Genomic DNA, 14,263 nt, shown 5'->3' with positions numbered 1-14,263 from the left:
TGCTCTGTATGGAATAACCACAAGTGAATAAAGTTGTTTGGAAGACCTCTCCGAATAAGGAGTGGCTCAACGTTTTTATTGACGACCAAGAGGAAGTACTGTATCATAAATTGTGGGTTTTTATCTCACAATACGACTTGTAGATACCAAAAAAAAAAAAAGAAAAAAAGTTTTTATTAAGACCACTTTTGTACAGAGTCAGGAAGAGGCCATAGAGAAGGAGAAATATATATTTTGTGGCCACGAAATACAAGTTGTTCCCTCACTTTGATTTATCTGTGGCCATGAAACATACATTGTTTACGCAACTTAATTTTGGGCAACAAGATGTCACCCACAATTTAGTCCTTTTGAGGCCATGAGGTATAAATTCTTCCCTCAATTAAGTTTCCTTCGCTGCCACAAGACATGATTTGCTCCCGTAATCTGACTTTCTTGGGGCCCCAGGATATTCCTCGTTCCCACAATTTAATTTATTTTTGGCCACAGGATGTACTTTGTTTGCAAAATATAATTTAATTATGCTCATGATATATAACTTGTTCCCCCCAATTTCAATAATTTGTGGCCACAAAATAGTAAGATCCCCTCTTTCTAGGCTTTGATTAATTTGTCACCACAACTTATAACTTGTTCCCACAATTCTTTTAATTTTGGGCCACAAGTCGTAATTTGTTCCCACAATTTGATGGACTTGTAGAAACAAGGCATAAAGATCATTTGTCCCAAATCTTCGGTTAGCACAAATTAATCAAATTGTGCTGACAAGTTTTATCTTGTACCTACAAACTGATCAAAGTGTGGGAACAACTTATATTTTGTGGCCACAAAATATTTTTTTTCTCTCTCTCTCTCTCTCTCTCTATGACCACTCTAAGGCTCTGCGGTTTCATGCCCACATAATGGACATTTAACAAAAAAGAAAAAAAAAGATTAATGCCAAATGAAATATTCAAAAAATGTAAATTGAGTTCCAACAATTCTCTCAAAAACTGTCAATATTTATTTCAAACATTTGTAGAAACCGTTCCTTCCTGTCCAAAATGTCCGTGCTGCTGTCTTCTGTAACGTTGTCAGTCATTTCTTGTGATGCAGAAACTCTCCCGCGCATGTCTCTGTCTCGCTCCAGAGCCAGACGCTCCAGAGCCACAGCATCTCTGTCCTTCTCCACCATCGCCCTCTCCCTCTCCATCACAGCCTTTTCTCTCTCTATCACCGCTCTCTCTCACTCCAGCGAGGCTCGGTCTCGATCCACCGTGGCGATCTCCCAATCCAGCAGCGTTCTCACCCTCTGCAGTACCAGACGCTCCCTTTCCATCACTTGTCTCTCTCTTTCCATCACCTGCTTCTCGTAGTCAATCATGCTCCTCTCGTCCTCCACCTCCTGCATGATGCGTTCTATCTCCTGACTTCTCTCCAGCACCACTTCCTCTGGCCCTTCCACATCGCCATTCAGTGTGACCTCCACCTCCGGCTCATCTGCTACCATAGGGGATGACATCACCAAGGATACCCTCTTTCTCTTGGGTTTGGAGATGGGTAAGAAATTGTTTTCGTCTTTAGCGCAGGTCTCCACGACGGGGGTGCTGCCTTCCAGCCTGCCGTCCATGGCCTCATCCATCAGGGCGAAGAAAGGCCACAATGCAGTGAACACTTTCACCCCATCTGGAGGGTATTTCAGCTCCTGTGAAGACCACAAAAGGGCAACAAGTCAAGAGGGAAAACGGTCAAAATGCATAACTGTGAGTGAAATAAAAAGTTGCCTTGTATTTCTTCCTCAGGTTCTCCCATTTTTTGGCTGCTTGATTGTGGTTCATCTTGTGTTGCAGGCCCATATGTATGAGGATAGCCCTGACACACATACGCATCTGAGCGGTTGACAGACGAGCTTTAACATGGACAAACCACCTCTGCAGAAGATACTATCCAATAAATCAGTACACCTGCACATCCTACATATTCCTGCGACTTACTGTTTTCACACACCGACGTCTCTGACACTACTCACCAGCGTACCTCTGTGCCCACATGGCAGTGTTTCTCTTCCCAGAGAAGAGGTATTTATTTGACACCCTCAGCTTCACAAAGTCTTCTGTTTCCTTCGGACTCACTGAATGAGAAATAAAGAAATTAGTCACAACTTTACTGCACTGGAGCTGCTGTTAATGTAGTTACAAAATGGCAGCACACATTATATCATTAATATTACACTGTACATAATAGTTTGTGTCTAAGAGGCACTTATCAGTGCTGTACTCATCAACAGCAAGAAAGTTGGACTCTTCTGAGCCTAACTGACTACTAGCGGAGGGGGGAGTCGTTGCTGTCTCATAACAGTTACTTTTTTTGTTTTTAACAAGACAAAAAAAATCTCGATCTTGCATGTTTTTTTCCTATAATATCTATCAGCTTCAATTTGAATTATTTGGTTAATTTCAATCCTAACGCATACTGCATGATAGTGTATAATTACCGTGTTGTTAATAAAGCTACAAAAAAAATGTTAGCTGTTTCCGTTTCCGTGCCCGAACCGGAAATGACGACAGCTTTCTAGCAGTTGCGTTGTTGTCAGGGGTACCGAATCAGCACAGAGACGGGTAAATAAACCCAATTAGCAAATTAATAACTATTATTAGAATGAATAATTTACTCACCAAAAATAAACACCGTGTGTCGGGGCAAACGCTACATGACGTGTGTTGACGTGGCTTGTGTGGCGTTCATTGTGAAACAGCTTCCTCGGATATCTGAAGTTTGGAAGTGTGCAGCTAACAGTTAGCTTGATACGGAAAATGACATACGTGAACTCCACGGGTTTTAAATATATCATGTGTGTTGCTCGTATAAGCGTGATCCTGTAAATCCATTTGTAACAGTCGTCCGTGTTTTTAACACTTCGTCTACTAAGTGCACTTCGTAGGAGACGACTGTTTCTCGTTCAGATGGACCCTCACGTCTTTTTCTGATCTTTTTTTCTAGCATTTAAAAGCACCAAAGACGAGTACCGCGGCGCCAGAGCGCTAGTAGGCTCACTATCGCCATCTAGCGGAACGAAATAATAACTCCGTAAATTATATATATATATCTATTATCGGTAAATATATCAATAAATACAAAACAAGACACTTTTTAAATACATACAATAGCAAAAAGCCTAAATTATTAAAAAAATAGTGTCGAGGGTGTATAGCAATTTACTGTTGTCAGTGTTTGTTCAATCTGTACTTTTTGGAAGCTGTGGCAAAAAAACAGTCTAATTTTTAGGGGGAGCCCTTATATTTGAAGGGATTTTTGGTTGTTTAAGTAAAGATAATAAAGGTAGAGCCAATGGGTGTAACCAGCCTGCCGGTTTGTTGGATAACGAAAATGAAAGTGCAACAATTGTCCAACAAAGCAGAATGGCGACTGCTGCAAACGGTAAGTATTCTCAAATGACTTTGTCGTATTTATTAGTCATGTAGATCTCTGTCAGCTGCTTAAATACCTCACTGATGTATGTGAACACTGTTATATTTACACGGGTTTGTTTTTTTTTCGAAGTAACCAAAACTCAACAGGAGTCAGTGTCTGTTATGTGCTCATAATACACATTTGTCATAATATCATTTGGGTTATATTGTGAAGGAAAGGTCATGTAGTTTGGTTTAAAATCTGACTTACTAATCTTACTTAGAAATAAATACTCAAACCTCATTTAAACAGACTTCATTTCATTGTTTGGTTTACAGATTCCTTTAAGATCTCGAATTTCCATTCTCGTTTGGATATGACGACACTCACGGCTTGTATTCAAAGTGTCCAGCAGGTGGCAGTAGATCATTATAGTATTTATGAATTTGAAAAGCGGATTTCCACTTAAGTAACACTTAATTTGAAATTACATATACCAGGAAGAATGTCATATATGTATATATATGTATATATATATATATATATATATATATATATATATATATATATATATATATATATATATATATATATATATATATATAAAATAAATAAATGAAACTTGATGTTAACACCTGAAGGCTACAACAACAGAAAAGCTGAGGGTGAAACATGTAAGTGTGAAGTCGTGGTCATGGTGTGACCCTGCATCTGTCATATTGTAAAATATGTGGACGCCCAGAATCATGGAACCTGGCAGCAGAGATTTAGCTCTGAGGTTATGTTTAGTTCATGGAACGTGTCCAGAAGACGTCACGTGATTGTCATTCTCTGTTGGTTTTGCGCTGACGGTGGATCGGAGCTTGACGCCGGTGAGGATTTTGGGTCGTGCAGTGAAATCTCTTCAGGCGAAGACACCGACACTCAGGTGTGTTTGGGTTGCAGGATCAACTTTACCATCACAAGTTAACAAGCGCCAGTCGTAGCACAACAGTCGTGTGTGTGTGTGTGTGTGTGTGTGTGTGTGTGTGTGTGTGTGTGTGTTCCTAGAGTGTAATCCCATGTCGCTACTACAACCGAAGAGGCTGTCGGGACGGTAACAGGTGCCTGTACCACCATGTGTGCCAATACTTTCTGAAAGGAGACTGCCGCTATGGATCCAGTTGTAAGCTGAGCCACTCCACGGACCTGAGACCCCCCTCAGATGAAAGCAATGACCTGGACCAAGGAGCATCAGCAGGTAGAAGGAGACGAGACAGAACAGCGTTGAATAGATCAAATCTGACAGGTTTTTTTGGACATGCCCTCATTTACTGTCCTCCCCAGAGACAGACAATGAGATGGATACCCTCCTCTGTGCAGCATCGGGGAGACCAGCTGATCACTAGTTAGCTTAGCACAATGAATAGTAGTGGATGGGAAGTGTTAGCATACCACATTTTGAGTTATCAAATACCCTTATTTTACCAAATACAATCTTTTTTGTATCAGTTTAACCAGAGTTGGGCATAACTAAGCTAACTAGCTGTCTGTTAGCTTCGCGCAATGAGTGCTCCTCCGCAGGGACAGACAACCAAAAAAAAAAAAGGTTTCATTTTAACATTCAGTTTCTCTGTAAGTAGACGTGGTTCTGACCGATGGGCGATGCTACCAGTGGCAGCTGAACGACGGCAATGGCTGGATGGATATTGACAATGATCATGTCATTGAAGCGCAGTACTCCTTACCCCACAGCAAAAGCATTAAAATCTACAACACGCCGTACGGGTAAGAGCTGGAAAACATGCAGCAGGGACTGAATTGGTGGCTAACGAGTGGTCCCTCTGTGCAGGGCGGTGTGTATCGATCTGAACAGGATGAGAGTGAGCAGTAAGAGCCTGAGAGTGAGGCGTTTGGATGATGGGAACACGGAGTGGGTCTGGTACTGCACCTTACGTCATAAGTGGGTCAAGTACGGAGAGAAGGTGAACCGTTTTTGCTTTGTATCACTTTTTTTTAATTCATCTCCAGTCGCCTAAATTATGATTTACTGATTCTAACAGGACATGAAAGGCAACTGCAGTCCCGTAAGGAGCTCCGATATAGAGGAGAAGTTTCAGAGTCACCCCACAAGCTCTTTTACCTTCAGCATCGGCGTGGAAACCTTTGAGATCAGATTCAAAGGTGTAGTAAACCATTACAAGATTTGTAGTTTTTCTCTCTCAACCCAGAATTCTGCATTTGGAATTTTGTCAGACGCTAATCTTTCCGCTTTATTCTTTGGTAGACATGCGACAGGTGGGAATGAACAGATCCAGGAAAGTCATTCGCCGCCCACAGTACCAACACCGCCAACCGGACGCAGGGTGAGTTGGGTTGTAATTTGACGGTCGGATTGACAGTCGGATACTCAAGGTCATGCAAGAGGACGTCAGGTTAAGGGAATTCCTCATCTGGTTTAACTCGTTTTTCACATTATTATATAGAAACCATTTGAGAACCTCGGATATTTTACTTTGTTGCCCAAAAGTATAACGAGACGATCGGTAACAGTCCCGGAGAGGCCCATCGGCCAGTTAGCTTAGCTTAGCATTAAGAGTAGAAACACTCATGCAAATGAAATGGCAATCCTTTCCGAAAGTGTATAAATAAGTTCATATGGAGGTGTTCCAATGTCATTTTTCTCCCTCTAACTTCAGGTTCTGAGGAGCTGGTACTGATCCAATGCCTCGATCCCGTCTGGACCGCGTGAATTCGTAGTTACAGTCTCTTGGTTTTGGACTTTTTTAGTTGGTGTAATGGGTTATTGTTTAGCTTTGTGTTTCTTGGTGGTGTTTCTTGCGTTCCTGTTTATTTTTTTTAAATGTACACCCCCTTGTGTTTGATCTCTGTCTTTTTCCCCACCTTTTTTTTTCTTTTTTTTCTAAAGAATCACCTGCCTCTCGTCAGGTAATCGGTGCTCCTTAACCGCAGCCTTGTTCCAGGTTGCCCAGTAAGCTCCTCCCCCACCCTCGTGTTCTCCCACCTGTGTCTCGTTGCGTCTTTAAGAGTCTTGATAAATTGAGTGACTCGCAGCCCTCGCTGTTCAAAGCCACCTCCTGTTACCAAGCTGTCAGCCACATTTGGGCCTTCTATTGGTCAAGTGTCCGATGTGGCCAGACGGTAACGATCCGGTGTAAAGTTAAATCAGATTTGTGCCTTGGGACAAATATGGAGAACTAAAGATGGTGGAACAACAACAACAAAAAAAAGCCTCGATCTCTGGTTGCAACCCTGAGCAGACGAATAAGAACATATTTTGAAATATAAACCTTCCCCTTTGATTCATTTTCTTTCCGGTCACTGTTTTCATGTGACGTTCTCATTGCAGCGTTTCTCAAGTGGCGACAGCTTTACAGCGATTTTCCCTGGACACCAAACCACGGTGGCAGTTTGAGGGGGACCGTGGCGGGTGGCACGAATTCAAACACAGGGTGAATTATCCGCAGACTGATACGTGATGTGTCTTTGGCAGTTTACAACCCCTTTTCTAATTTGAGCGGCTCTGTCTCACCAGAGCGGCACTCAAATGGTCAGCTCAGTAACCAGCGACGACATCGAGAGGGCGTACCAGCAAAACCAGCACGGCAGCATGACCTTCACCGTGAACGGGCAACCCTACAAGCTGGACTTCAGAGGTTGAGTTCTGCTTTGATGCCTTCCAAAGCCTAGAAAATACCGTTATTCATGTCTGATGTCAGAACTGCATCCTTCTAAAAAGTTGAATTTGATGCCAGCTTGTAGAAAAACTCTTATTCTTGAGCCAAGCTGCTGAACTAAATCTCTCCTGATAATTAGAGAAACGAGAGGTTGTCGTTTAGTTTCAAGATAGATTGAAGGAGTTCCATTTCTTTTGAAAAACATGAAGGTGTGTGTTCTTTAGGTCTGTCACAAGACGAGAAGAAGGGGAGGCAGACCCCCCCACACACACACACAGAAACGCCGAAAAACCTGCAACTTCTAAACCTAAATTTTGTTTTTTCTTCCTGTTCACCAAAGGAGAAATTAGCTTCTAGCTAGCAGGAGGAGGTTGAACTGCTTTATGCGAGCTAGCAAGCAATCTGTAGATTGTGGCTCCAAATAGACAACAGCAACTATGACGTTCTTATTTAACCACTGCTAAGAGGAGGAGCTGACGTGTTCCAAACTGTTCATCAACTTGGAATTCATACAAAATGTTTAATTCTAGGGTTTTTGAGACTGCCTCTTGCGTGATTGGAAAGGATTCACGGCCAGAAGAAGTTAGAAATAATGAGGGACTTTCATCTGCTCATGAAACACGAGGCCGCACGTTCACTGTGTATTTGTCCTCCACAGCAATGACTCAAAACAACCTGAGGAATAAACACACACGCAGGATCAGACGCGTGCTGGCGTGACCGCCAATGAGGGTTTCAAGGGCCCCAAGAAGAGGATTAAGCAATAGATATCGTATTTTTACTGGTAACATTTTTTTTGTGTACCTTTGGCCTTTTATTAATGGTAAATATACCACTGTTTACATAAGAGGGAGGTGTAGGGTCAAATAAAATGATCCTTTAGGCCTCTTGTACTCGTTTTAACTTGGAAACGCGATTACAATTTTAACAAAGTACACGTTGTGCTGTACCAACAACAGTATGTAAAAAAAAAAAAGTTTATTTTTAATTATTGATGCTGTTCAGTTTTTGTAGTACGGGTATGCTCATCAGATGCTCAACCCACTGCCTGACCAGGACACACGCGCCTGCTGCCAAACCAAAGCCGCCGCAACATCGCCGCCACTGATGAAAAACTGCTCTGTGCTGCATTGTTGTTCTGTACCTTTTTTGTTGTTGTTGTTTGCAGACTAAACTGGGATCAACAGTATGAGCTGTGATTACAGGATTTTATGAATCAAATGTGAAACTTGAATGTGAAGGAAAATAAAGAATAAAAGAGTGGAAAATGTTTGCGCTGTCTTGTTGGTTTGCAGTGAAACGGGGACCATCTCCATGGAGACTACGATGAAAAACAGTTGCATGTTGAGAGTTTTGTTTGTTTGTTTTTTTAAATGAGAGGGAGAAAGTGTAACTTGAAATTTGTCCCAGTTTTTTATTCAGTAGCACGCATCCATTCCAAATGTATCATTATTGTGCCAGCGTAACAACATGCGGACGACATTTTCACTCGGATGTAAATGAACACATGAACGTGCCAGCTACCGCGAGAGTAGAGGGACATTCATGACCCCCCATTAAGCTGAATAAGTCGGCATAGGTTGGTCAAAAGTGACACATAATACCATATTTTTGTAGGGATTTTTGTCAGGAATACAGCGGTGTGTTTTTAAAAGCTGTGGGATGTATGGTGTAGACGTGAGAAGCATTTGTTTGACAGTATGTACCCTGAGAGGACACGGTCTCCCCATAGACTTCCATTGTAAGCGTGAAACGTGTCTCCCCGACTTTGAGGGCTTATAAAATCCAAACCGAGCGATTCGTATAAAAACTTTTAAAGATTTTTGAAGAGCAGAGTTGTGTGATTGATGTGTGAAAGTTTGGAAGCGATAGCATTAAGGGAGGAGATAGATTTTGTTGGGGGGAGTAAAAAAAGTCCTCAATTTGACAGTTTTGTCCAATTAGTGGACATTCTGTTGTAGATAGGTGAGGGGTCAGAGTGTAGGAATTGTTCGTCTTGATGAGAAGAGTCCAACGGTGTTGGTCCCATGTTTGTGGGACATTCGTGGGAGGAGTTGTAGCGGTCCAAATTATAAAAAAAAATTATCTTTTTGTTGTGTGGCTCCCTAGGTGGCGCTATAGACTTTTGTGGTGTTTTTCTTTTTGATTAGTGAATGTTTAGCCAGACCTGACAAGTGTGCCGAATTTCACGCATGTTCAGGGGGTCAAATTAGATTATGTGCGTTATGCGCATATTGCGTGCGCTCATTGACAGCAAGAACAGTCCAGTACCAGGTTTTGAATGGGTGTGTTTGTGAAAACCGGCTCCGGGCCGTCTGGCCGAGTTGCCTCATGGGTGTGTGGGGGGGGGGGGGGGGGGGGGCTGGGACACTGCTTAGTGTGTGTTTTTAATGCTGCTGATGTGTTGCTCTGCCGAGCAAACATAATAGGGTCTTCGCCTGAAGTACCTTCAGGCTCAGGCCCTCATTACCACCTTGTGTTGCTTTCTCATAAACAACAGAGGCGCTGAAGGGAAGATTGGCTGCGTGTGTTGTGGCGCTGCAGCCCGTAGCAGGAAGCAAGAACCAGAAGTGAAAGTGAAAGTCTGCATTTATGCTGTGTATTTACACCGGCGTAAGAGTGAGTGTGTGGGGGGCTTCATCCTCCTGCGATGCTGATATCCGTGTAACTGTTGTTGTTGTTGTTGTTTTTCTTTCTTTTCTTTCTTTTTGTTTTTGGTCATGTTTTCAGTGAATTCCCCGAGCGAGGTAAGTCTACAAAACATCGCCTACTTTAACGTCACAGATTTCTACGCCTGTTCAACTCTGTGCGTGTGTGTGTGTGTGTGTGTGTGTGTTGGTTTAAAGGTAAATGAAGACGAGACCTGGCAGGAAGCTCCATTTCTGTCTGCCTCAGCAGGTAACAAGCCTGCCTGCCTTTATGTGTTTTATCATATCTTTTTACGGAGGTTTGTGCTCAACAAACAGCAACACAATAAGATCTCAAGGGCTTATCAGCTGTCAAGGACATGGATCAGCAGTCGTCGTGGGCGTGAAGTCACTAGTGCTGTAATTATACTGGGGGATGAGGATATAAACCTGCACATACTGATTGATGCCTTTGTATTCCTGAACTAACTTAACATGAAAAGAAGCTCCAGAGGTCAAACTATGTACACAAAAAGTACCAATGGCCCTTTGACCCTACAGTCAATGGGAAACACTATGAGTGGCAGCTGTCAGACGGACGTCAGTGGCTGCCCATCGATAACGACCACGTGATCGAGACCCACTACTGCCAACCTGGAGCTAAAGGAATCACCATCAACACCAGTCACGGGTCAGTGCTGGGATTTCTTCAGCCTTTAAAATGTCAAAACGGACAAAATTTGCTTTTAAAACATTTGGGAAAGTTGAGGCATTTCATTTGATAGATGATCCGGAGGTATTTGAGTGTCAAAATAAATCATTTGTTTGGTGGCCGCCAGAGAAATATCCATTCTTGATTAAGCATTTAAGCAATTTTTTTTTTTAAGCGAAAATGTTAAAAAAAAGTCCCTTCTTCCAACTTCTCAGCTCTGTGTTTCTTTGGTCATGTGTTAAGAAAACTGATTATCTTTAGCTTTTTACCTTTCGCTTTACAAAAATAACAACTTGAATATGTAGTAGGACACGTGCACTACCACTTTGTAGACTAAATCAAGACTTCAGCATTCAGGCTCAGGCACAACTCTAAACTCCCAGAGTCAGAGGCGACGAAACAAACGTCCAAAACTCCTCAGCAACATCCCAGCAACCTTTCTGTCCTTAGACCTTCATGCGGGAAACTAGCAAGGGCTGAGCAGATGAAGGTCCTGGGACCACAGGCCGAATCGACACAACGTAACTTGTCGTTAGAGATCCTGATGAAGTACAGTTACTGATTTTCAAGGTTGATACTGCAGGTGTTAAAGCTGCCCAAAGCTCCAATTAGGTGGCATTATTTAGTTTGCAGGATGGTTGTCACAGGAGGAAGCACGTTTTTAGCTCATGAATAGACGTCCCGTCTCTTTTCAGGCAGGTGCACATCGACTTTGATGAGCTACAGAGCCTGAATACTCCTCTGCAGGTTCAGAGACTGAGCTTCCTACCTCAAAACCAGACAGAAGACGTTGGCTGGTACTTCCGAGACGACCAGCTGTGGCGTGAATATGGATCTCCGGTGAAAAGAAATCTCGGGATGTTTAGGTTTATTCGACGTTGAAGATTTTCTAGAAATCTTTTCTTTTGCAGGGCTTGGAAACGCTGGCCTCCTCGGTCAGCAGCAAAGATGTGGAGTGCCAGTTCACCGTCAACCCTCAGGGATCGTTCAGCTTCACAGTTGGCCACACCAGCTACACGCTCGACTTCTCCTGTACGTCTGTTACTTCACTCGTGTGAGCTTGTTCGTGAAACGATTCGCACCTTAATGTTATTAATTCACTCGTCAGCCATGACCCAAACAAACTGCAGCACAGGCCTGCGCAGGAATGTCCGCAGACGCCCGAAATTCAGCTCAGAAGGGTGAGAAACATCAGATTATGCTCACGCAGTGAGGCATTTTTTTACGCTACAGGTTTAGCATTCAAGAGCCAGTCGGTCATGAGACTGCTCCAAGTTGATTTTGATGTTTATGATTGTCTTTATGTCTTTGCAGCCTCGTCTCTACCTCAGTCCCCCTCACAGCTTCCGCTACCCATCTCAGTGGCTCAGGGTACAAGTGGGAGTTCATGGGAGACCGTGGGGTATGGACCGAATACCAGAAACATGTAAGTAGGCCATCCATTGTCCTGGAGGTGTTTGTTATCCAGGCCATTCTTTGGCTGGTGTAAGAGCCGCTGGGATTCTGTTTTCAGGTTGTCTGTCCTTCCGTCCCATTTTTATTAACATATACAGGCACATCTTGAGGAAATTTGTTCAAATCAGGAACAAACATCCACCGGGACTCCAGGATGACATGAAAAGACTTAGTCGTCCATGTCAGTATCACCCTACTATAGTACTACAGTACACCTTCCTATCTGACATCCGTCCCCTTCTCGTCAACAACATATCTCAAAAGCGCCGCGTAGGATTTTCTTCAGATTTTTCCAAAACATCCCCCGGGACTCCGGGATGAACTGAGAAGGCTTTGGTGATCAGAGGTCGCCGCTACCTCACATATCGCAGTACTTTAGGAGCGCCTTGAGGTAATTTCTTCCAATTTGGTACAAGTATCCACTGGGACTCCAGTATCAAGTATGATGTCATTTGGCACAAGCGTCCACTGGGACTCTGGATGAACTGAAAGGGTTTCGGTGGCCAAAGGTCACATGTGGCTGACCCGTTTCCTGTTGCATCGTGAGTATAGTTTCTATGTAAGTTCATTCCATCATGCCTGTCTTTGTCAGGTCTTTTCGCCTCTTTGTGCTTTTGAGTTTCTTGTACTGCGGTTCTCCGTTTAATCGGCAGTTTAAGCTTTTACTTCATTTTACTTCATACCCATTTCAAGTCCTGCCCGTTCCTGTGTCTGCGTTTTCTCCACCACCAACCGTGACCCAAGACGCTTCGCACTTTAACTCATCATATTTTTGTGTGTGTAGATATGCTCATTCGACAGCGCCGCTATCGAGAGCCAATACCAGCTGAACCAGCGAGGCCAGCTACACTTCAGGATCAACGCCTTCACATACACGCTGGATTTTTTAAGTAACACACGTTTACGTACGCATACAAAAACACGGAAGCTCCTCTCATGCCAATTCAAGTTCAAATCACTCTCTACGCCGGTCCGTTGCAGGAATGTGTCAGACCAATAACGTGGCTGGGACGAGGAGAGCAGTTCGGAGGACCATCGACTCTGGGAGTCAAGAAAACGGGTCAGGAGAAATACGAAGTTGATGAAATGATATTCTTAAAACATCCATGGTACTGAAAATGTTTATCCTCCTCTATTCCTCAGATCAGCCACGCTGCCACGCTGGCAGTTCCAGGATATCGGCGGAGTATGGCGAGATTATTCCAACGTGAGATAAATCTATCTTGTTGTTGACAATGAATCCTTTTGAATCTGGAGGGGGAAACATTGTAAAGTAGCTGCACTAATTTTGTTTTAATCCAAAAATGTGTCTTTCTGAGGCTTAAAAAGTTTTAATTTCCCCTTCAGGGTCAATGCAGTATTACCAGTCAGGACATCGAGTTCCAGTACCAGCAGAACCCGTCGGGCACCGTGAGGTTTAACACCCCGTCGTTCAGCTACGAGCTTCACTTCTCGGGTGAGCTCGACTTGTTTATTTATTTATGCATCTTTTGAAAACCAACACCAACTTTTGCATCTGTCTTTTGCAGCCATGTACCAGAGGAACCTGCACACTAAAACCACCAGATCAGTGCGGCGGCTAACGCAATGACGGGGACGACAACACACTCGGAGGTTCCTGTCATGAAGAAGTGGCCTTCCCCTCTGCCAGCCTCAGATTGTTGAACATATTGGAGTAACTAAGTTCTATCCTGCCTCCTCTCTTAATGGATTTGTACAATTACTGGTACTTGAAAGCGTTATCTGTTTATCTTGAGGCGATCGTAGCCTCCTGCCAATGCTACCTTTATGTTTTGCTGATAGTCTTTTTTAAACAAACTTTGCATACAGCTTTGTGATATCTGTCTGTCAAGAAGCATGAAGGAGGTTCTTGTGAGTGTGCATCCTCATTCGGTACGCAGATGATTCAAAGCACCGCCACCAGACTTTCTACTTTATTAAAACATCATATCAATACGTGTTGCTCCTCAATAGTAACTGATGAATTAAGATTTGACTGCTTGTTTTTAAAACCTGTTTAAGGTCCTCCTGTGGGTCTCACTACGCGCAGGTGAAACTCGCAGGGAGAAATGAGGCGTTAGAGGTTGTGCCCCCATTTTGACCTGTTGGACAGTTGCATTGTGGGTACTGAGTGTCCGGTCGCTGTCTGGCTCGACTAACTTTCACAGCTAACGTTTAGTGTAGTTCATGAAAACCGCCAGCGAGCTATTTTTCTTACGACCGTTCACGGTCAGAACACGTTCTTCTACCGACACTTGCTAGCAGCTACAGGCTAGTGGCTAAGCTAAGTAAGCTAGCAGAAACTAGCTGTTCCCTCAGCACGGGTCGGGACCGAGATAGGCTGGGGAAGGTAACGCAATTACCTTAAGAAAAAAAGTGTATTTTTAGCTGTGACCCTAGCA

The 14,263-nt window shown here is 43.4% G+C and overlaps 3 protein-coding genes across 8 annotated transcripts; 2 read left to right on the top strand and 1 right to left on the bottom strand.

Annotated features, from left to right (window-relative positions):
• Positions 1 to 67: 67 nt before the first annotated feature.
• Positions 68 to 3,042, bottom strand: LOC147262794 (uncharacterized). The gene is given in 4 exon segments (XM_086202513.1): positions 68 to 1,684; positions 1,764 to 1,851; positions 2,017 to 2,110; positions 3,006 to 3,042. Coding segments are annotated over 4 exon segments (918 nt in total). The 3' UTR covers positions 68 to 985.
• LOC147262793 (uncharacterized) lies at positions 2,609 to 8,337 on the top strand. Of its 3 annotated transcripts, none has more exons than XM_086201976.1 (10): positions 2,609 to 3,417; positions 4,239 to 4,318; positions 4,441 to 4,630; positions 5,010 to 5,157; positions 5,222 to 5,354; positions 5,433 to 5,553; positions 5,657 to 5,735; positions 6,740 to 6,842; positions 6,926 to 7,046; positions 7,726 to 8,337. In XM_086201976.1, exons 1-10 carry the CDS (start codon positions 3,399 to 3,401, stop codon positions 7,785 to 7,787), a joined length of 1,056 nt encoding a protein of 351 aa, XP_086058102.1. In that variant the 5' UTR covers positions 2,609 to 3,398; the 3' UTR covers positions 7,788 to 8,337. The 3 variants fall into 3 exon arrangements, 2 of the variants coding, with proteins under 2 accessions (XP_086058102.1, XP_086058101.1); XR_015112482.1 differs by lacking the exon at positions 2,609 to 3,417 and having other exon boundaries at positions 4,032 to 4,318; positions 7,726 to 7,851; positions 8,073 to 8,337; XM_086201975.1 differs by lacking the exon at positions 2,609 to 3,417 and having other exon boundaries at positions 4,035 to 4,318; positions 5,013 to 5,157.
• A 1,157-nt stretch (positions 8,338 to 9,494) lies between these two features.
• LOC147262792 (uncharacterized) lies at positions 9,495 to 13,842 on the top strand. Of its 4 annotated transcripts, none has more exons than XM_086201972.1 (13): positions 9,495 to 9,649; positions 9,798 to 9,814; positions 9,914 to 9,965; positions 10,256 to 10,385; positions 11,102 to 11,246; positions 11,318 to 11,438; positions 11,515 to 11,587; positions 11,721 to 11,832; positions 12,646 to 12,751; positions 12,843 to 12,921; positions 13,005 to 13,068; positions 13,209 to 13,317; positions 13,391 to 13,841. In XM_086201972.1, coding segments are annotated over exons 1-13 (1,071 nt in total). In that variant the 5' UTR covers positions 9,495 to 9,648; the 3' UTR covers positions 13,453 to 13,841. The 4 variants fall into 4 exon arrangements, with proteins under 4 accessions (XP_086058098.1, XP_086058097.1, XP_086058099.1 ...); XM_086201971.1 differs by having other exon boundaries at positions 9,495 to 9,686; XM_086201973.1 differs by lacking the exon at positions 9,495 to 9,649 and having other exon boundaries at positions 9,656 to 9,814; positions 13,209 to 13,271; positions 13,391 to 13,842.
• The last annotated feature ends 421 nt before the right edge of the window (positions 13,843 to 14,263 follow it).

The sequence above is a fragment of the Aulostomus chinensis genome, chromosome 4 (genome assembly GCF_037954235.1).
Source record: "Aulostomus chinensis isolate RoL2024-O1b breed Wild chromosome 4, RoL_Achi_v1.0, whole genome shotgun sequence".
In the NCBI taxonomy this organism is placed as follows: domain Eukaryota; kingdom Metazoa; phylum Chordata; class Actinopteri; order Syngnathiformes; family Aulostomidae; genus Aulostomus; species Aulostomus chinensis.
The sequence above is the reverse complement of the archived record's forward strand: the minus strand, read 5'-3'. Positions and strand labels throughout refer to the sequence as shown.

What these genes read in the sequence shown, in the direction of transcription:
- LOC147262793 (XM_086201975.1), top strand. Translation starts at nt 4,172, where the DNA reads ATGTTTAGTTCATGGAACGTGTCCAGAAGACGTCACGTGATTGTCATT. An exon ending in GGCACGAATTCAAACACAGG is followed by an intron (nt 6,843 to 6,925) that starts GTGAATTATCCG and finishes CTGTCTCACCAG; the next exon opens with AGCGGCACTCAAATGGTCAG. An exon ending in CTACAAGCTGGACTTCAGAG is followed by an intron (nt 7,047 to 7,725) that starts GTTGAGTTCTGC and finishes TGTCCTCCACAG; the next exon opens with CAATGACTCAAAACAACCTG.
- LOC147262792 (XM_086201970.1), top strand. Translation starts at nt 9,788, where the DNA reads ATGTTTTCAGTGAATTCCCCGAGCGAG. An exon ending in ATTTCTGTCTGCCTCAGCAG is followed by an intron (nt 9,966 to 10,255) that starts GTAACAAGCCTG and finishes TTGACCCTACAG; the next exon opens with TCAATGGGAAACACTATGAG. An exon ending in TATGGCGAGATTATTCCAAC is followed by an intron (nt 13,069 to 13,208) that starts GTGAGATAAATC and finishes TTTCCCCTTCAG; the next exon opens with GGTCAATGCAGTATTACCAG.